Source organism: Musca vetustissima, unplaced genomic scaffold (assembly GCF_032173495.1).
Source record: "Musca vetustissima isolate MV318-11 ecotype Yass unplaced genomic scaffold, APGP_CSIRO_Mvet_v1 utg25319, whole genome shotgun sequence".
Taxonomy (NCBI): Eukaryota; Metazoa; Arthropoda; class Insecta; order Diptera; family Muscidae; genus Musca; species Musca vetustissima.
In genome coordinates this window covers 53,038-76,405 of record NW_026888583.1, presented here as the reverse complement: position 1 = coordinate 76,405, position 23,368 = coordinate 53,038, and the positions used below count along the sequence as shown (strand labels likewise).

The 23,368-nt window shown below is 31.4% G+C and overlaps 1 protein-coding gene across 1 annotated transcript in view; it reads right to left on the bottom strand.

Moving 5' to 3' along the window:
• Window positions 1-2,061: 2,061 nt before the first annotated feature.
• Window positions 2,062-23,368, bottom strand: part of LOC133336418 (calexcitin-2) — a 59,307-nt gene continuing 38,000 nt past the window's right edge. The window contains exon 4 of the mRNA XM_061544712.1: window positions 2,062-2,392. Within this exon, the coding sequence (XP_061400696.1) occupies window positions 2,069-2,392 (324 nt within the window). The 3' untranslated portion in view covers window positions 2,062-2,068. The remainder of the gene's footprint in view (window positions 2,393-23,368) is intronic.

The window sequence follows — 23,368 nt, the reverse complement described above, 5'->3', positions numbered from 1 at the left end:
CCTGAGACAAAAGAAGGATATATTCTTCGAATGAAATCGTCCAAAAAGAAAGTCCAGGAGAATATATATATATATATATATTTGTGAGGCACTTGTAATGTTAAAAATAATGGATATTTTAATAAAGATTATTCAAAATTATTTCCGTTTTTGATGTATAGTTTTTTTTTGTTTTGTCCCAGAAAATCTAGATCTACCCATTGTTGTCTGTAAGAAGTTTTCGTATTAATAGTAGTCAACTATAAAAGAAATTGAGTTTAAAGTTCCCCGCGCTGTTCAAAGATGCCCCACGTTCCAAGGTACCCCCCTTTATCTTTCCTATAGTTTTTGGATTTATTCCATATGAAAAAAACTGTTCTTTGCGACTGAGAATGTTTTTTTTATCTCTTTTTTCTATTAGGAAAAAATCGTTCCTACGTTAAGAAGCTTTTTTGCCCATCCGAACTCATATGAAACAAATTAAGATTTCCCAGTTTCGAAAAAACCAAGTTTTATTTACTTCGAATCTGTCACAATTCAAGGGCAGTCTGACTAATTTATAAACTACGCCAAATTAAATCGGTAAGCTATTTTCAAAAATTCAATTGAGCAAAGATATAAATGAAGTGACCGCCATTTTTTAATTTTAGTTTATAACATAGGATTTTTGGATTCAATTCACAAAAAAAAGAACATCTAAATTAAGAATTCAACCGCCCATTTATAGAAGACATTTGTACGAGATTAATCCCGCATCAAGATATTTTCAAGAGGCTTACATGGGAATTTTAATTTGCGCAAAGGCTTACAACTCTTAAAGAGGCGGGCGAGATAGTGTTGGCTGGGCCCTAATTATAGTTATAGAAAATAACGATCATAGTCTATGTTCCATTAATTTCCGGTGTAACTGCTTTTGAGATATTGCAATCCTATTTTTTAGTAGTTTGTCCTAAAACTGTTCTCCAATACTTCACATAATGAAATAAATAGAATAAATTGAAGAGATCTTGATTATGACCCTGAATATAAAATCTAGATCACGTCCCAGTGTTTGGGTGTTCAATGTGGAAAAGCAAATCTCGAAAAAGTAAACTTTAAGTCGGCATTAATTCTAAGGCGATTTACGCAATTAGTGTTGGAACTTTATAGAATTCATATTTTAAAAATAGAGATTTAAAATTGTTAGCAATTAATGGAATTACTAGTAGAGGAGGGTGTACCTTTGAGGAACGATAGATTGCAATTTTTTTATTTTTATTGATTTATATTTTCAAATGGAAATAGTCTGTCATTTTGGTAGTTCTCCCTCATTAAACATAATTGCGGATGGGTCATGTTTTCAGAAAATTCTATGGATCTTATCAATCATTTTTTATTCGTATTGTGCGATTTTCAGTCGATTCGCTTAAAAAATGTATTAAATATTTTAAAACAACAAATTTCAATTTATAAAACTCAAAAATTGAAAAAGACAGATTTCTGTAAAGTCTAACACAATATTTTTATAATAATATTATTTGATAATATTTTTTAAATTTCCAAATACTCCACAATAAATCAGTAGCTGTTCGATATTTAATTTTTTCTATCTGTTGCATAGTGTTATTATTGATTTTGTTTCATTGCTTTTTTTAACAATTGACAAAATTAAAAAAAGGTTTGTTTGTTTATCCACTGTTTTAGTTTGTGTTATTTTTTCTTCTTCTTCTTTTATAAATATTCATTTAGTTTTAGTATTCAATTAACAGCTTATTTTTGGTTTAATAAAATTTAAGAGATAAATAATCAAATAAAATAGGAAAAGAAAATAATGAGAAGAAATACAAACAAACATATATATTTTCATTAAGATTTTATTTTTTTTCAAATATAACATTATTATAATTTGTTTTTATTTAATTTAATTTACTTTAATATTTTTTTATATATTTTTTTCTTTGGATTTTTTTTGCATCATCATCAGTATTAGTTTTCATTATTAAATTGATTATATAATTGTTATTTTTTTTTTTTTTTTGGTTGGTGTTTTTTGGTTTTTTATAATTGAAGCCTAAACAACATTTTCATCATTTGTCCCCGTTTAATTTTGTTAAAATGAGGTTTTGCCAAAAATGAAATTTCCTGGGGCATTGGTATCTTCGGCAGCAAAATATTCCTTCCACAAGGCAGCAAATTGTTCACGTGTTACTTCCTCCTGACCCTGGGCCATTTTGGCGAAAGCCTCTTCACATTCCTTCTTTTCCAGTCCATAGCTGGAACAGACCAGGGCGAATTCATTGACATCAATACTGCCATCGGTGGAGGCATCCTCCAAATCGAACATAAAGTTCATGTACTTGTTTTGCCAGTCCATAACGGTGCTGGGATCCTTGGCATAGGCGTCCCACATGTTGCACCATTCATCGACGGAGACCTGAAATGGAAAAAAAGAGAGAGAGGGGGAATTAATATTTGGGAAAAAACAAAAACAATTTTTTTTTGAGGTTTGAAGGAAGATAAGTTGAGAAATTGAATAATAAATCTTAGAGGGGATTAGTGAGAGAATCGGAAATTCAATTAATTTTTTTTTCGGAATTTCCCCATTTCGTCCACTGAAGTGGCTGTAACATTTCCCTAAGGTTTCTGGGAGCCTGATATATATTTATGCATGTTTTGACATAACCCCTATCTACAGGTCCTGTCCCTGTATTTGGACCTCCATTTCCCATGTGTATGCCTGCCTTTCACCTTTAAACTCTGTCTCTCTCTATATGCACACATACACATGTAATTACACTTGATTTTCACATTTATCCACATGTCTGTTTTTTCCTTTCATTTTATCCTTCCACTGTCTGTCCATGTGTGTAAATTATGTATGTTTAAATTATTGTCAACAACAACGATAATAATAATAAAACACAATTGACATTTTTCCCATACGTACGTAGATGTGTGTGAGTGTGTCTGTGTTGTTATGCATACATGATTTAACTTTTTGTGACAGCGTGTATATTTAATTTATTAAAATGGCCACACGGATACTCGCACACACACACATCTATATAAAAATATATGGACTCATTTTTGCAAGTGAAAACATATAATTGATTTATAATTTATCTGTGATGAAAACCAATAATTATTTATTATTTATTAACCATATAAATAAACTTTTGTTATGGATAGTCGTTGTAATTGAAAGATATCATCAACAGCATCACCACCAATGTATGGGTTGGTAGGGGTTTTTTTTAATGGTGTTCAATATTTTTTTCGTTCGGTGTATATATAACTCAAAAACGAAGTGGATCAAGAAATTTCAAACTGAAAAATGAAAATCCGAAATATCGATAATAAAACAAAAAGAATTAATAAATGATTGCCATTGGTGCGTATGCTTACCATTTGTAAATTATACGCAACATGGTCGGAATTTGTCTCCTAAAGACACAATTTTACTACTGTGGCGTATTCTTAACACCTGTCAAGTATACGCACAATGGTCAGTATTTGCCTTTTTGTGAAAAATTACCTAAAATATTTTAAAAATTTCATTATATCCACAATATATATATATATATATGTCAATATTTTTTAATATTCCATTTTCAAAAAATCGGTTTTTTTTTGTTTTTGTGGCACATCAATGATTTTTTGTACACATATAGAGAAAAATGTTCTGACTCCGAAACCGTTCGCAATCAAATTTTTGGTTGATGCGCGCAAAAGTTATCGAGGTTTTAATTTTGGGCATTAGAAAAAAATCTTAAAATTACGTCAGCATCATTTAAAGGTAGATGCAGTTAAAATTTTGAAAAATGATACATAAGGGGCGCAGTCCCCATTTTGTTGGTTTCTAGTTTTACTTTGACACGAAGACCGTGAAATGAGTGGCTTAGTCACAAATTGATAGAGAACATAAAAAAACTGGTTCGCCTCAACCTGTTTTACACATTTTTTTACATTAAAGTAGACACAGCTTCCACCAAAATAAAGTTTGGAGGTCAATATCATGAACAGTTTGCAACGACAGACCAATTAACCCAAAACTATTTACTTTTTTTTCATATATTTAAGTAATTCCCGAGTTATAAAGGGGTGAACCTCCGCTTCAGCTATGTTAAAAAATTGGCAATATTGCTCATATATATATATTTATATATGGGGAAAAATAAATCCATTATTTTTATACGAACTATAAGATTTCATTTAACATGCTTCGGAATGTCCGATTTGTTGTATGACTTGCACCGTTTTGTTGTATGATTTGTTGCCATTGTAAACAAAGTCAGGTTGATTTTCATCATCCTTTGGATGAAATTTGTATTTAGCTTTATTTTTTTCCACCATAGTATGGACCCTATATTAAATTGGTTTTTTCAGATTTAACTCATATAATCATTTCCCATATATATATATTCTTCCGATTTAAGGTAAAATGGTATGACGGTATAGCCATGTCCGTCTATATATCATTTAAACGATTTGCATAAATCGAAATTTTGCATAGCGTTTTGTCTGCAGGCATGTAAGTTTAAAATGATGTATGACGTTTAGGCATAGCTCCCATGGAAAAATTTCGGTATTTTGGGGTTCTTGAGCGCGTTTTTCAACCGAATTCGCTGAAATTGTGTACATTGGGTTTTTATTGCGTATAAGTTAATTTTTTCTGGTAGCCCCCATATAAGGGTACCCCATTTATCGGGGGGTACCCTTATATGTGAGTATCTTGAGCGCGTTTTTCAATCGAATTCACTGAAATTTGGTATTTTGTAGTCTTGTTTTGTAACAAATCTCCCTACCAAAAATTATTAATATTCACACCCTTTTTGGGGGTAGTTCCCATTTGTTGTAATTACTTCACCTGCGGAGGATATTTAGAACGTTCAACTATAGTTCACATTTAGGCCTAGCCCCCATATAATGATACCTACCGATTTTCGGTATTTTTAATATTAGGCGTAAAAAATGTATTCTGATGCAACAATGTTAGTTTCGAAATAGAGCTATATCTGTCCGCAATTAGGCATAGCACCTCATATAATCGTATCTACAAATGTTCGGTAATTCCACACAATCCCCCGAAATAAAACCTGTGTATATTGGTGATGGTCTTATATATCTGTGACCTCTTAATTGCAGTATTTTTTTTTACCCTACCATGCGTCGTCAAAAACTATCTGGGGTTTTAGGAAAAATATCCATTAAAAAATTCTGAAATTTGTATTTGGTGTACATTGAGTTTTCGGTATGGGTCCACTTTTGGGTATGTACCCTATATTTTTGATGCTAGTATCTGTTAGTATACCGATGGTGGATGGTATCTAAAGTTCGCCCCGGTCGAAGTTAACGCTTTTTCACCTGTTTTATCATTAAAGAAATTTTGCAATGCCAGAAAAATATGATAATCGCTTGGTGCGAAGTCCGGACTGTATGTGTCTGGCGAGTCGCTGTAGGTGTGTGTGGCCTAGCGTTGTCCAGGTCGAACACGACACTTCTCCTGTTGGCCAATTCTGGCTATTTCTGGTCAATTGATACCTTCAAACGGTCCAGTTGCTGGTTGACAGTAGAGATCAGAATTTAGCGTTTGGTTTGGCCAAGAAAAAGATAATTTGAAATTTGTTTTTGTCAATGTTGCGTATGATTATCATGGGTAAAGTATACACATTGTGGTCGGAATTTGTATTCTAGGGAAAATGTGCCCACAGTATTATTAAATATTGTTTTATTTTTTTAATAATCTCTGATATGCGTTTAATTATTTTTTTCGCACCTTAAGTGCCATCAACCATTTAAATGATTTATAGCCAAGAATAATGCAACCCAATTTAATTGGAAGAATTAATTACAACAGCATATATTTTAAAAAATTTCACCATCATTTAATAATTGGCAGTTGAATGAATAACGCGAGGCTTAAGAAATTTGAAAAACAAAATAAAAAATATGAAATGTCTATAAAAAAAAAAAACATTTGAATTTTTTTTTGGCCAATGTTGCGTATACATATTATGGGTGAAGTATACGCAACATACCCGATATTTCCCTCGTAGATAAACAATTGTACCACAGCTGCGTATACTTATCATGTGTAAAGTATACACAGCATGATCTGAATTTACATTCTAGAGAATATTTACCAAAATTATGTTTAAATAATTTTCTATAATCTCTTATATACATTTTTAAATGTATATTTTTCTTTCTTAAATGCCATCAACAATTATCATTTTATAGCAACAAAAATAATGCAACCCAATTTAATTGGAAAAATTAATTACAACAGCATATATTTTAAATAATTTCACCTTCATTTAATAATTGGCAGTTCAATGCGTGTGTGTGTGTGTGCGAGTGTGAATTCTCACATATACATACGTATGTATATTTAAATGATGAAAAAACAAATTATAATAATGATAATAATAAAATGGTGTGATATATTATCTGCAGGCATTGTCATTGTTAATCGAATCGACAGATGATAGTAGTGATATGAATAATAATCACAATAAAGGAAATAATGAAAAATAAAAAATAATATATTTAATAAATATGTTGAAGGAAAATTCCATTGAAAATAATTAAAGACAACTCCTTTACGGAAAATGGCAGCTTGGAGATATTTTAAAATATTGGTCAGGCGGTATAATACAGGAAATATGGAAATTGTTTTTTTTTTTTTTTGAAACAGTTACATACCTGCCACGGACATGGCTAGATTTTATTTGAAATAAGAATTTATATACTTTATGGGGTCTCCAATACTTTGTGGTATAAAAAAATTAAATGGATTTTACATGGTGTCCAACAAGGTGTAGGAAACCTAAATATTGAAAGTGGGATGATGTTGAAATGTCTTAGAAAAGTATATTTCAAATTGTACCAAATAGGGCTTACTAATGGTAATGTACTATCACTGAAAAATTTTGTTGATATAAACAATTAAACTAATTAAAGAATGTCCCTACAAAATTTCAAATGAAAATCTCAAGAACTTTTGAAGATATAGCCGATTTATTGTGTCAGCATCAAGTGACGGCTGAAGGGCTTCTCAAACTTTAAACGCGTTTTTATCTAAACATTTTTTTGCGAATGGTGGGCACGATAACTCAAAAACTAATAACCCAATCGACTTCAATTTTTACACGTTTCTCTGTGAGTGTATAGCTATCGTATGAACTAGGATAAAGCCAATCGGTGAAGATCTTCCTTATTTTTGACTTGGGTTTTGGTAAAAAATCAAAATTTTTACAAACATTATAATTTGTGGTATAAACAATCTAAATGGATTTTACATGGGATCCAACAAGGTGTAGGAAACCTAAATATTGAAAGTGGGTTGATGTTGAAATGTCTTAGAAATGTATATTTTAAATTGTACCAAATAGGGCTTTAATATGAAAAAATGTTTGTTAGGGTCTTCCTGGCCTAGACAACACCACCTATCAAAATTCATTTTATTTTAAATTGATGAAATATTTAGCCCAGATAAATAGGGAGAAATAATTATATGGTCATATATCTTTATTCTGAAATTCTACCACGACGGGGGATATCCGAAATTTCCAAAACACACAACCTGGTGACTTGAGCACTCAAAATACCTTTATGGATGTAGTTTATCAATTTGCGAGCACCAATTAGGTCACTTCGATTCGAAAAAAATATAAACATGGGTAATTTTATTGGGACCCTAAACATACATAAATTGGAAAAATGAGCTACTTTACCACTAACGGAAATATATGTGGTATTTTCTCGGTGACCGGAATATTTTCTAGCCAGAGATAACCCAAACTGCTATCAGATATTTTGGTGAGAACTTCTATTTAAGAGTTTGATGCGAATTTGAAACTCAATGAGATTAAATCCCAAGGTTTAAAAAAAAATGTTGATAAAAATTTTAAAAATTGCCGTGGCATCTGTTGAGAGTCTAACCTGACGACATATAATACGAGGGCATATCGACGCCTCCGAAGAATAGTCTGAAAAGTAAGTTTTTCAGCAGAAGCTCTCAAAGTATGGCAGTTTCTTAAATCTTACGTGCCATGCTAAGTACATTTGTGCTTATAACATTGGTTTGGATTGGCCGATGATTACCAAAATTTCAGAGAATTTAAATTAAGAACCCTAGTATCTAAAAACGTAAAGAACTTTAAAGCATGCTAAGTCGACTTAGCATACTATGGTTCGGAGGCGTCGATATATATATATTTTTTTTGCCACAGAACATTATTGCCGTTCGTGATTTGATAATGCTAGATCACCTTTAAGTAGAGGCATCGATATAGCATGAACACCAGATCGTAAAAAAGGTTTGTTGCCAATTGATTTCGCACAATTTGATAATCACTCCAAAATGCCTCGTTCGATTGGACCAAAGAAATGTTTACATTATTGCCTCAAAAGACTTTTATAAGAGTTATAATATGGATTTATGCGTATGAGCCCCCAACAAAATAGCAGAGGGTCTGCAAAGTCGATTCAAATCCAACGAAACTTTATCGTTGATAATGCACATCCAATCAAATTGTCAATTCTTTAGAAAACTAATTTGTTTGCTTGAACAACCGTAGACTGCCAATTGTAAGTGGTACACCATCACAACTTATTTTCCTGAAGTGTTCGGAATTTTTTAAAAAAATGAACAAGAGAAGGTGAAGTGACACACGACAATGGTAACAGTTGGACATCAGCTTAAGGGACCACCCACTTCATTCTAGGTTTCAAACAATTTATTTTTTATACCCTACACAACTATGTTGTCTGATTATAGCTGTGTGCAGGTCCAAAAGTTTGTAACGCCGCGAAATATTGGTCCTAGACCCACCTTTAAGTATACCGATCGTCATATCTCGACCAACTGAGTCGATCTAGACATGTGTGTCCGTCCGTCCGTCTGTCCATTATAATTTGGAAACACCATACAGGCCACAGTTGTGGACCAATCTTCACGAAATTTTGCATGTAGGATGGGTTCTGGCCAATGAAGACCCCTATTGTCCTGGGAAAAGATTGGTTAATATTTAGGGGATGAAATGGATACTAAATTTTTTTTCGGTTTTTCTGGTCGCTCCAGGGGTCGTGAAATTTTGCACGGAGAAGGGGATCGGGCCAAAGAACAAGCATGCCTGTTTTGATAAAGATCGGTCAATATTTAGCGGGTCAAATGGGCCCTGACTTTTGTGTGAAAAATTACCAAATTTGTATTCTATAGCATATATATTTACCACTGAAGGACATAGACCCGAAAAGTTTATATTATATCCAAGAGAAGTGGTTGACCTTTAAATTGATACCAATTATATTGTTGTATTTACTCAGATGTGGGAGTTACACCTAAATATTTACAGGTATCTCCGTATTCGTATATTATTTAGTAACCCCGCTCTAGAGAGCGGAACTATAGCGCTCATCACTATGAAATGTTACATGAGGTTCCAGGTATGGTCAAGGACAACGCCTATAATTATCGGTGATGATCAGATAATAATTTTGGAATGAAGTGGACCGAAAACTTAATTTTTTGTGTTATTTTCGAGTCGATCTATAGACAACAAATGAAAGCCGAACATCACAAGACAACCCACGGTGACGGAATCTGGACAATAGCTGTACTGAATACTCGTAATATTCGGAGAATTTGTCAGTGTGAGAAAGAGGTGCTGTTTACCTCTAATCGGGCAAGATCACGAAATAGTGCCCAGGCTCGGAATAAACATCCGCAGAATATTTGAGTTCCGTGGTAGTTGTGTAGGGTATCGTATGGTCGGCCCTGTCCGACTATACTGCTCCGCTTACTGTTTTTTTTTAATTCGAACGTACATTAATTCAATAATTATCCTTTAAAATGTCAAGTGGAAATCTCAACAATTTTTGAAGATATAGCCGGTTTATTGTGTTAGCATCAAACAACGCCAAGATAACTCAAAAGTTAATAATCCAACGAACCAAGATCGGTCTATATTTTCCTTAGTTTTTGGAAATTTAAAAAAATAATTGAATTTCATATATCCGCCATTTTGTTCATTTTTGTGGGATGTTAATCGTCCTGGTTCATACCAGAGCCTACATGTATGGCTCTTTCGAATACCGTTGGGATTTTTGGAATCGGAATCAGAAATCATGCCTGCCGTAACCTGTTTTCGTTATAAAATGATATTTATCTCTGCGAAAACATTAAATTCAATAGGTTGTATTCCGCCCTATTTCTGTCATCAGAACATAACCAACAAATTCCTCCCTATCAAAATCAATTGACTGCTATCGGAAAAAATATCTCAGTAAATTACCAATTTCCGTTTTTAAAGTTAAAATTGACTTCCTGTCATTGAATTGCCACAGTTTAGGAAATTTCTAATGAAAAAAAAAACAATCTACATCCCCATGCTCCAGTCACCAAGGATCTACTTCCTAATGAATCTCAGGTGTGTGCTTTCTGTGTTCAGGGAAGTGTTGATATTGCTAGCAACGTATCGTATCGTTTGGAATGGAATGTTTTCCCTTTATATGTGTGTGTGTGTTCTCAATGATATATAGAGATTGCATGTATGTGTGCGTACGTGCGTTGGAATGAAGGTAAACATAACATATAAAGCAAAGCCAAACTAAAATGCTTTATTGTGTATTGAATGACTTTGTTTCTGTACAATATATATTTTCCACATTGTTTTGTATGAATGTCTGTGTGTGTTTTAGTTTTTTGTTATATTGAAGGTGATGTTGTTGTTTTTTTTTCTTCCTTTTTTGTATAAGTGCAAATGTATGTGTTTGTGTGTGTGGCCATGCTTTCACTTATTTTCTCTTTCATTCCTTTTTTTGACACATTTTTGGCCTTTTGCCAGTAGGTGTTGACATGATGTTATGTGAGAGATTGTATTTGCAGCAACAAAGGTTTGTTTTGTCGGTATGCCGTTGTTGCTGTTCTGTTTGTTTATAAATTGTGGGAAAGCAATAAAAAACACACACACCCAAACAAACACATTCACATATGTATAGAACAACAACAACATGTTGTAATTGAATACCCGGCAAAATTATTTTTTTCTGTTTCCTTACTAAGAATTTGCCCTGATACCACCATTGGTAGATGGAGAAGGAATCACTGAAAGGAAAATGAAATAAAATGCCATTGTTTTGACCAAATATTTGTCTGTTTAATGTTAAACATGGCATTGGCACCGCCAGCCTGCAATGATAATACAACATCATTACCAGACCTCAAAACATACAACTGTAAAAAAAGAAAAAACAAACGAACGAACGAAATCCAGAAAAGGAATTTTCGCCTTTTCAGTCATTTTTTCTTTTTGGCCGCAATTTTTAATTTAAAAAAGCAACAATGCCACATGAATGAAGGGACAATAAAAATTGAGATATACCGAGATTTCGTTTTTAGTTGCTTCTTTGTACTGTCATTTCAATTTGTACATTATTTTTGGTTTTACAAACAAAAAAGGAAATCATTATAATGATATATATAGGCGAACATCGTATATATTTAAGGTCAAAATATGTAAGCACAAAATGTTTTCAGAATATCCTGTTGGAATTAAGTGGGCATTCCGAAAAGTAAATCTCTTAAGATAAAAAGCAAAAAAAAAATAATTTCGAGGATCAAGATTTCAGAAGGAGATTGCAAGAATCATTTAAGAAAATTTCGCCCTATTTTTGTTATCGGAATTCGGTACTTAAAGAAAAACTAACGAAAATCCGAATTATTTGAAAATGAAGAGGTATGCCGTTAATAGCGAATATCAGCAACGAGGACGTTTGCAGAACCATATGCATTTCAAATCGTAAAGTGGCTGATTTTTTTATACGATACCTTCAGATCAGTCGCATTATTGGACTTAAACATTAATTGTTTTAAAATAATTTTGTTCTCAACATTTCAATATAAAAAATTGGAATAAAATATTTTTGAGAAGTAGAAAACATGAGCCGTCATGCGGTACCTTCGTATTTTAGTTCCCAGACAGTGGATCTCCGAATATATTTTTTTCTCAAAATAATTACATTTTTCTCAAAATTTCTGTTTCAAAAAATTCTGAATAAAATATTTTCGAAAGGTCAGATCAGGCGTAGGTATTATAATTCCCCCACAATGGATCTTCGAATATTATACCCATAAAAATTATATTTTTCAAAGTAATTTGTTTCTCAAAATTTCTGTTTTAATAAAATTTGAATGAAAAAATTCTAAAAGGAGGTAAATATGGTACCTTCAGATCTGACGTAAGTATTACAGTTCCCACACAGTGGGTCTCCACACAGTATCACCCTTAAAAATTACAAATTTTAAAAATTATTTTTTTTCTCAAAATTTCAGTTTCAAAAAAAAAAAAACTGAAAAGCATTTTCGAAAAGTAGAGGAGATGGGATTTGAGGCGATCAGGCGTAGATATTATAGTTCCCGCACAGTGGCTCTCTCAATATATTTTGGCCTTTAAATTATATTTTTTTCAAAATAATTACTTTTTCTCAAAATGTATTTTTAAAAAAGTCTGAATTAGTAGAGGAAATAAGCTTTCGCATGTTACCTTCAGATCAGGCGTAGGTATTATAGTTCCCGCACTGTGGGTCTAAGAATATAATACCCATAAAATTATATTTTTTTCACAGTATTTTTTCTCACAATTTCTGTTTCAAAAAATACTGAATAAAATATTTCGTAAAAGTATAGGGGGTGAGCTTTCACGTACGTTCAAATCAGACGTAGGTATTATAGTACCCGCACAGTGATTTTCCGAATATATTACCCTTAAAAATTATATTTCTTCTTAATAAAATTTTTTTCTCCAAATTTCTGTTTGAAAAAAATTCGGAATAAAATATTTTCAGGAGATAGATCAGGCGTAGGTATTATAATTTCAGCACAATGGTTCTCCGAATAAATTGCCCTTAAACATATTATTTTTTCAAAATAAATATACCCTACACAACTATGTTGTCAGGGTATTATAGCTTTGTGCAGCTCCAAAAGTTTGTAACGCCGCGAAATAGTGGTCTTAGACCCACATTTAAGTATACCGGTCGTCATATCTCGATTAGCTGAGTCGATCTAGACATGTGTGTCCGTCCGTCTGTCCATTATAATTTGTAAACACGATACAGGCCACAGTTATGGACCAATCTTCACGAAATTTTGCATGTAGAATGGGTTCTGGCAAATGAAGACTCCTATTCTTTTTGGAAAAGATCGGTTAATATTTATTTTTATTTTGTGTGAAAAATTAGAAAATTTGTATTCTATGGCGTATATATTTGCCCCTGAATGACGTAGACCCGAGAAGTTGATGGAGTATCCAAGAGGAGTGGTTTAAGTTTAAATCGATACCAATTTTATGTGGGTGTTACACTTAAATATTAACAGATGCTTACCTATTCAGATATTATTTAGTAACCCATTACCACACTGGAAGGCGGAAATATAGCGTTGATCGATGCGAAATGTTCCATAAGAACAACACCTACAATTTTCGGTGATGATTAGATAATACTTTTGGGATGAAGTGGACTGAAAACTTAATTTTTTGTGTTTTTTCTGGTCTATGGATCGACCACAATTATAAGCCGAACATCAAAACACAAACCACAGTGAATGGAATCTGATTAAGTAATTAGAAGGACTGTAGTGAATATTAGAATCAGAAAATATGTCAGTGTAAGGAAGAGGTGTTGTTGACCTCTAATCGGGCAAGAAATATTACCCAGGTTCGGAATAAAAATCCACAGAAAGTTAGATTTCCGTGGTAGTTGTGTAGGGTATCGTTTGGTCGGCCCCGTCCGAACATACTGCTCCGCTCTCTGGCTTTTTAAATAATTTTTTTCTAAAATGTTTAAAAAAGTCCGAATAAAATTTGTTTCGAAAAGTAGAAGAGATAGGCTTTCATCCGGTGCGGTTCCGATCAGGCGTAGGTATTATAGATCCAGCACAGTGGGTCTCGGAATATATTGCACTCAAAAATTATATTTTTTCAAAAAAAAATCTGAATAAAATATTTTTAAAAGCAGATGATTCTCCAAATGTTGTGTATATATATTATTAAAAACAATTGTTTTTCAAATTTTCGGATTCAAGAAGAATAGAATGAGATAATTCAAACAATTTTGAATAAAATATTATCGGAAAGTTGAGGAAATTTCCTTTTACTCATTATTTATATTTTTAACTCAAACTAAGTCGAAATTGTTATCCTGAACACAGCCACACATACTGGTTTGTGTCTTTGCTAGTTAACATAGTTTTATTAAATTTTTCTTGCCGGAATTCTCGCGTGATGGAAGTAGGGCAATTTTCGAAGTTATTGCCTTTGTATGTTTTCCTGTCCAAATTGATAAAATTTAAATAAAATAAAAATTCCGTAAACCTTGTTGTTAATTTTTCCCTAGTTTTGCCCAGTTTACACTCCATTAATTGAAATCACATTTAACATATAAACTTTAGTTATACACAAAGAACTATTTAAAACATATTTGTGGTTTCCGTTCCCATTTGCCTATGCACTGTTTTCTACCACAACTAAAAGTATGCCACAAAGTAAATACCAAAAACGCCCCTCCGATCAGCTGACTATTTACGTATGCCAACTATAAAATTCCAAACAATTTGGCAACTGTTTACCTCTGTCTATCAATTATTTGGAAAACAGTAGAGTAGCTCAAAGGAAAACATTTTATTTAAGCAAATAAATCATGCACAAATACGCAGGGTATACTATCATTATAATTTTTTTGCCAACGCCACAAAATATGCTATATAAATAAATCATAAATTTTATAGTTATTTTTTTCAACAAAAATATGGTTATTTAACTTTTTATTATGGGAGAGGGCATGCAAAATGAATAATAATATAATTTACCAAAAATATATATAGTTAGTTATTATTGCTGCAATGCAAACTAATAATTTTAACTTTTATTGAAATGTTAGCTTCCAAGTTACGTTTTTTATTTTAATTTTTTTTATTATGTTAATACATTTATAGCCAGCAATTTGCTTAGAGCCATAAAACAACTATCCATGTTGAGAATGAGAACCAAAAAAAAACTAAATGAATTTAATAAAATATGTTTTCAATTTGTATAGCCTGAAAATATATATGCAATACACAATGAAAAACATGAAATCTCTTATACCGTTAAATCCACATGAGATCAATTCTGCAGAATACAAAACAAAAAAACCTCGCACACAAACAAAAAAACACATCCTTTCACTATACAGCCATACATTCGTACATACATATGTCCATTAATCCCAAACATATGCAAACGAGAGATTTGTCCGTTGGCGTTAAGCTTTATATGTTTTGTTTTGAATTTATTTCACATTCATTCGCAATTTGTTAAAATATGGCAATTCTTTTGTTTTATAAAATCAAGTTGTTGTTGATGTTTTTATTTTTTCTGTGTGTGTTTCGGAATATTTAAGGCGGTTGGAGAGTGAAAACAAAAGGCTAGAAAAAGGCAAACAATTGAATGTGAGGAAAACCACAAAACCTTTGTAAAAAGTGCTATCTGATTTTATAAAAAATCGACATCTCGCAACCATGCTGCGGAATATAGAATATAAAAACGTAAAATCCATAAAACAAATCTTGATTTTCCTTTCCGTTTTATGTATTATTTCGTAAAGTGTGCAAACAGCTGTTTAGTTGTGACGCGCCTTAAGGTATGCAATAATATCAAAATAATATAAATTAGCAATAAAAATGTAAACGTGTTGTAAAAAAACGGGAAGCTGTCATTGAATATCCCTGGAAAGGGGAGTTATGATGGTTTTTGTGGCTATTCCGTGATAAAATATTTGAGACTGTTCTCCACATTTTCCCTCCTGTCAGTTTTCATGAATACATAACTAATCCTTGAGTTAGTTTCTGTAATCTTTTCATTTCATTCCAGCTATGTAGATGATGCTCAAAAGGAACGATTGGTACTACATCCTTTTCAGATCTTATTCAAAACAATGATTTGAATTTTAAATGGAATTCACGAATTACAACTGAAATGTTGTGAAATACAGATGGAGTTCTCGAATTGCAATTGAAACGTTCATTCAGTTCCATTTGCTCAGTCTTTCACCTAGTTTCGTTTCTCCTAATTGTTCAAGTAGTACTTCGCGTTCTGTAACGGGTACCAATGAACGATTGAACCAAAAAAGAACTATGGATCTAAATAATAATTGAAAAGCGAAGCAACCCAATCGGAGCGTTTTATAAACGAGATTATCTAGTCTTATGTCATGACGGGCTGCCATCTATATCTGGATAAAAATAACACCTCCTGGTTTGGATCCTTGCTTATTTGGTGCTATCAATTATCTCTGGGTGACGCTTTCTTCTACCATTACTATGTTGTGTTATCCTGACGTGTTGACGCCAAGGTGGTTTATTTGGATGTCCGGAACTTCGTGTGCATCCCATTTAGAAAAATACTCAACAACCACTTTCAAAAAAATTTCTTCCTCAACAATGGGACATTGCATGAAGTAATAATTCAAAAGAGTCATCCATAAGTATTCACAGTAAAAAGGTTTGTTCTAGTTGTACCGCGCACAATTTTATAAACTGTGCTTCAAAAGAAGTTTTTCCCTACCCAACTCTAGTCCAGCTGTCATCTATCGTTGCCTAGAAATAACGCCTCCTGCATTTCTCTGCACTGGTTGGAGTCCTTACTATATAGTGTTATCATTTACCTCTGGGTGGCGCTATCTCCTACCATTGCTATGTTGTGGTATCCTAATGTGTTGATGCCGAGGTTGGTTATTTGAATGTCAGAAGCTTCGGATGCATTTCATTATATGAAAAACTATTCAAAAACCATTTTGGAGGAAATTTCGTCTCAACATTGCGACAATAAATGAAAAGATAATGGAATATGGTCAGCCCTTGACATTTCTTTCACCGTAAAAAGGCTTGTCCTAGTTATACTCCGCACAATATATAAAATACTGTCGCTGTGCTTCAAAAGGAGTTTTTTTCCTACCCAACTCTAGTGAGTGGCTGTCACCTATCGTTGTCTAGAAACAACGCCTCCTGGATGCACTGGTTTAGGTCCTTGCTTATTTGGTGTCACCAATTATCTCTGGGTGGCGCTATATCCTACCATTACAATATTATGTTATCCTCGTGTGGTGACGCCAAGGTTGGTTATTTGAATCTCCAACGCTTCGTATGCATTTCATTTTATAAAAAATATTCAAAAATCATTTTGAAATAAATTTGCTCCCCAACAATAGGGCATTGTATGAAGTTCTAATGCAATATCGTCATCCATGGGCATTTCAAATAAAGTCACTGTTCCTCAAAAAGAGTTTTTTCCCTACCCTTGCTTATTTGGTGTCACCAATTATCTCTGGGTGGCGTTATCTCCTACCATTACTATGTTGAGTTATCTCCATGTGTTTGGTTATTTGAATCTGCGACGCTTCGGATGCGATTTATTTTATAAAAATGTCCAAAAACACATTTTGAAAGAAATTTCCTCCTCAACAACATTAGACTATTTTTTGGCAATGCTGCCATACGCAGCGCCCAATCCCAATCTGAAAATTTTAAAGGTCTTCGAAGAATTTGCATCTGTGGCGGCAGTTTGGCATTTCGAGTTTCTAAAATTTAAAATACCTTCTGATAAAAATCCCCCTCGTGGGAGAAATAAGTGTCCATACTAGATCCAATGTAATTGTACCACCGGAGGTTTTTAAATCACGCAACAATTAAAAACCAAATAAAAACCTTTTCTTATGATTATCAATAAAGCATTTGTATGCATTTTATGATGCAAACAGCTGTTTATATCAATCTCCCCTCCTGAAAGTATGCAACGGGAATTCGTGTTTACCAATAAATTGCGTAATATAATAATTTTTAATAAATTTAAACTTTGTCAATAAAAATTGCACACAAAAAGACATTTAAAATTATTTATAGAATGCCCATAAATATTCCGCAACATTATTGGCATTTTATATAACACAAAGAAATCACTGAAACGCTAATTAAATATTCGGAAATTTTTAATTTCATTGTTCATAATCAAATGAGTTTTTATTGCGTCGATTTTATTGCTCAAATGTATGTTACACATTTCATGGCATTGATTTATGTTGAATTGTTATTGTTGTTGTTGCTGTTATCTCTTTTTTAATTGCTATTAGAATCAGTGAACCAAAAGAGGGAAAAACTATGCCATGCAAATTGAAAAGTGTAACATTGTTTTTTGTTTTTGATTAATTTTTCAATTGATCACTCAGTCATGATTATGGCATACAATGTGGCCCTAGGTTTGTGCAGACAAGGAATTTTTGTATTATTAAATTATTTAGTTTTAATGTAATTTTTTGTGGTACAATCTGACTTTTTAATAGAGACAAGATTGGGGATAGTCCAGGCATAACCGATTTTCCCACCTGTATAACTAATGTCAGACCTAATATAATGTCTACTGTCCTGGTAAAAATTCCAATTGACTTGAGGACTGCTTAATTTTTCTAAACGATCAACGATGTATGCTTATTTTTGGATCAAAACTCAGTAAAGGGTGAACCATTATCAAATGGGGTATATAATCTTCAAAACCAGTAAAGGATTGAAAGGATTCCTGCCGTTCTGGTGGAGAGTGATAAGTGGGTGGTTTTCAAAACGCATACTATTAACGTTAAAAGGTACTCAAAGTTACCAAGTTTAGTATAGTAGTCAATGGTTGACTACAGCACATGATTTCGAGCGTTAATAGCCACTTTTGAGAAGGTGCATGCCTAAGTGGGACAGACAGTAAATGGCAAGAAGACCAAGCTGGTGGTGTCAACGCGGAGCCGTGCTTCGGCTCAAAAATCATATAAAAGCGAGACAACTGATGGTTAACGCAGAAGGGAAAGGTCACGAAATTGATGAAAAGATCAATTGGAAGTTAATATATAGAATGATTTCAAATAGGAAAAGAAGCTGTGCAAAATAGCCGGTTACATTTGAACCTTTTTCTGATAAAAACGCTGTAAAATTTTCCATATTGAAGATATTTATAAATCGTATGGTATATTTATATATATATATATAAATATATATATATATATATATATATATAATTATTTTCTATGGGTCGCCCTGATGGAGCCACGTTGTCTACGGCTACAAAAATTTGCAAAGGTGTTGGGCAACACCTATATTGGAACCTTATATCCCACCATCCTAATAATCAATAGACCTCGGATTTTTGCATATTTTTTATGCTTTATCCGATTGGACTCAAATTTTGTATTTAGGCGTTTCATGCTTTAATTGATCGATATTTGGGGTCATGTCAAAAATATGCAAAAAATATGCAAAAAATATGCAAAATATATGCAAAAAATATGCAAAATATATGCAAAAAATATGCAAAATATGCAAAAAATATGCAAAATATGCAAAAAATATGCAAAATATGCAAAAAATATGCAAAATATGCAAAAAATATGCAAAATATGCAAAAATATGCAAAATATGCAAAATATGCAAAAAATATGCACGGTATGCTAGGTCGATATGCGTTAAATATATGCAAAAAATATACAAAATATGCATTGTCGATATGCAAAATATGCAAAAATATGCAAAATATGCAAAAATATGCAAAATATGCAAACATATGCAAAATATGCAAAAATATGCAAAATATGCAAACATATGCAAAATATGCAAAAATATGCAAAATATGCAAAACATATGCAAAATATGCAAAAATATGCAAACATATGCAAAATATGCAAACATATGCAAAATATGCAAAAATATGCAAAATATATGCAAAATATGCAAACATATGCAAAATATGCAAAAATATGCAAAATATGCAAAAATATGCAAAAATATGCAAACATATGCAAACATATGCAAAATATGCAAAAATATGCAAAATATGCAAAAATATGAAAAATATGCAAAATATGCAAAAATATGCAAAATATGCAAAAATATGCAAACATATGCAAACATATGCAAAATATGCAAACATATGCAAAATATGCAAAAATATGCAAAAATATGCAAAAATATGCAAAATATATGCAAAACATATGCAAAATATGCAAACATATGCAAAATATATGCAAAACATATGCAAAATATGCAAACATATGCAATATATGCAAAAATATGCAAAATATATGCAAAATATACAAAAATATGCAAAATATGCAAACATATGCAAAAATATGCAAAATATGCAAACATATGCAAAATATGCAAAAATATGCAAAATATGCAAAACATATGCAAAATATGCAAAAATATGCAAACATATGCAAAATATGCAAACATATGCAAAATATGCAAAAATATGCAAAATATATGCAAAATATGCAAACATATGCAAAATATGCAAAAATATGCAAAATATGCAAAAATATGCAAACATATGCAAACATATGCAAACATATGCAAAAATATGCAAAATATGCAAAATATGCAAACATATGCAAAATATGCAAAAATATGCAAACATATGCAAAATATGCAAAATATGCAAAAATATGCAAAAATATGCAAAAATATGCAAAATATATGCAAAACATATGCAAAATATGCAAACATATGCAAAATATATGCAAAACATATGCAAAATATGCAAACATATGCAATATATGCAAAAATATGCAAAATATATGCAAAATATACAAAAATATGCAAAATATGCAAACATATGCAAAAATATGCAAACATATGCAAAAATATGCAAATTATGCAAAAAATATGCACGGTATGCTAGGTCGCACTATTAAAGATAGAACTTTGAAATTTTGCACATATATTATTATTACTCCTAGGATGTTTGGTATTGGAAGTGGGATATATCGGTCCACGTTTTAGTATATCGCCATATAACGGTTAAATATGTTTGCATGTTTTATACATATATTTAGCAAATTTTTCATAATGCCCCAAAAATCTAACAGTTGAACCATGAAACGCATACATACAAAATTAGATTTCTATAGGTTAAAAACAAAGAAAGCACACAAATTCGAAAACTACCATGAAAAATCTTTTTTTTTTTTTTTTTTTTTTTTTTGATTAAAATAATTGCATATGTGAAATATGTTGCTCATATTTTGCATATTTTTGCCAATATTTTTCATATTTTTTGCATATTTCTCGCATATCGACCTAGCACACCGTGCATATTTTTTTGCATATTGTGCATATATTTTTGCATATTTTGCATATGTTTGCATATTTTGCATATGTTTGCATATTTTGCATATATTTTGCATATGTTTGCATATTATGCATATTTTTGCATATTTTGCATATTTTTGCATATTTTGCATATATTTTGCATATTTTGCATATGTTTGCATATTGTGCATATATTTTTGCATATGTTTGCATATTTTGCATATGTTTGCATATTTTGCATATATTTTGCATATTTTGCATATGTTTGCATATTATGCATATGTTTGCATATTTTGCATATGTTTGCATATTTTGCATATATTTTGCATATTGTGCATATATTTTGCATATTTTTGCATATGTTTGCATATTTTGCATATGTTTGCATATTTTGCATATTTTTGCATATTTTTGCATATTTTAGCATATATTTTGCATATTTTTGCATATTTGGCCTATATTTTGCATATTTTATGCATATATTTTGCATATTTATTGCATATCGACCTAGCATATTTTGCATATTTTTTGCATATATTTTGCATATTTTTGCATATTTTGCATATGTTTGCATATTTTGCATATTTTTGCATATTTTTGCATATTTTGCATATGTTTGCATATTTTGCATATAGTTTGCATATATTTTGCATATTTTGCATATGTTTGCATATTATGCATATTTTTGCATATTTTGCATATGTTTGCATATTTTGCATATTTTTGCATATTTTAGCATATATTTTGCATATTTGGCCTATATTTTGCATATTTTATGCATATATTTTGCATATTTATTGCATATCGACCTAGCATATTTTGCATATTTTTTGCATATTTTGCATATATTTTGCATATTTTGCATATTTTTTGCATATTTTGCATATATTTTGCATATTTTGCATATTTTTTGCATATTTTGCATATATTTTGCATATTTTGCATATTTTTTGCATATTTTGCATATTTTTTGCATATCTCGTGCATATGCAAAATATGCAAATATGCAAAAAATTAAAAAATATGAACCCTTCAAATAATTCTAAATCCTTTGAAACGAATTTGTGTCCAATCAGAATTTCGATATCTTCATTATTAAAAAATATGCAAATATGCAAAATCCGAGGTCTAATAATCAATCTCGACCAGTATTTTTTAATCTATTTGATATAAACTATGGGAACGAGGCGTCATATTTGCAAGATATCTGTCTTTAAGAATTTATTTCGAATATTGTCCTGAACTGAGATTTTTGTAGAGATTACTCTTTTAATATGCCTTAAATTAGAAGATTGTAGTAGTGTTAGTGTCAAAAGTGTTAATTCGACATAAGTTGGATACTGCTGTCGACATCTGTGCATAAAGATATTGTAATAATTTTGAACTTGGTATGTATTCTACCTAAGAACATATGTCACAACTAAATCGAGGTCGGATTTATCCCGGTAATTATTATTTTATTTAGCACTTCTTGGATTTCTGTTGTCAAATCTTAAACCTTGATGGAGTAGATTTTAGGGAATTATTACAATCTGTAAAAGATGTCTACAAATTCTAAACTTTATTATTGGGATTAGAAAAGTCCATAATGATTATCAATTACATATAACGCTCAATAAGTAGAATTCTTTAATAGGCGTAAATTCTTACACGATTTAATTATGTCCATCCATTTGACTGTTGAAATCATCCCATCTTCGATCGATCTCCCAGCTCCCATATTTTTACAATTTCCTGTATTTAGAAAGGTTTTGTCAATAAATTTTCTAACCATAGCAGTTTGGTTATTCTGGATTTTTGTGGGTGGAAAATATTTGGGCCAATATAGGTGCATTTTCCAACCGAATATACCCAACAATAATAATAAATATTGTCCACCTTAAAGTACAGTTTTACCCAAATTTATAGTTATTTAGAGGATTTTGGGGATATGCTTTCCACCGAATTAGCTTTAATTCCATATTTTTGATATTTGGTACATCACAGTTACTTAACTGTACCCAAAGTTCAATACTTAGAAATGATTGGAATATTAAAAATTCACAAAATTTCCTCAGAAAAATTGGCGTTATTTATTATATTTAACAGTCATATTAATTATTCCAATACGACCTTTTTTACTTGTTTTTTAATTAAGCCAATTATTTGAATTTCGATTAATGTGTAGGTATATATTTTTAGAGAAGAAAGAATATATTTTAACGTTGCAAGGAGAAAATATTCTGAGCGTCGAAGCACGTAAAT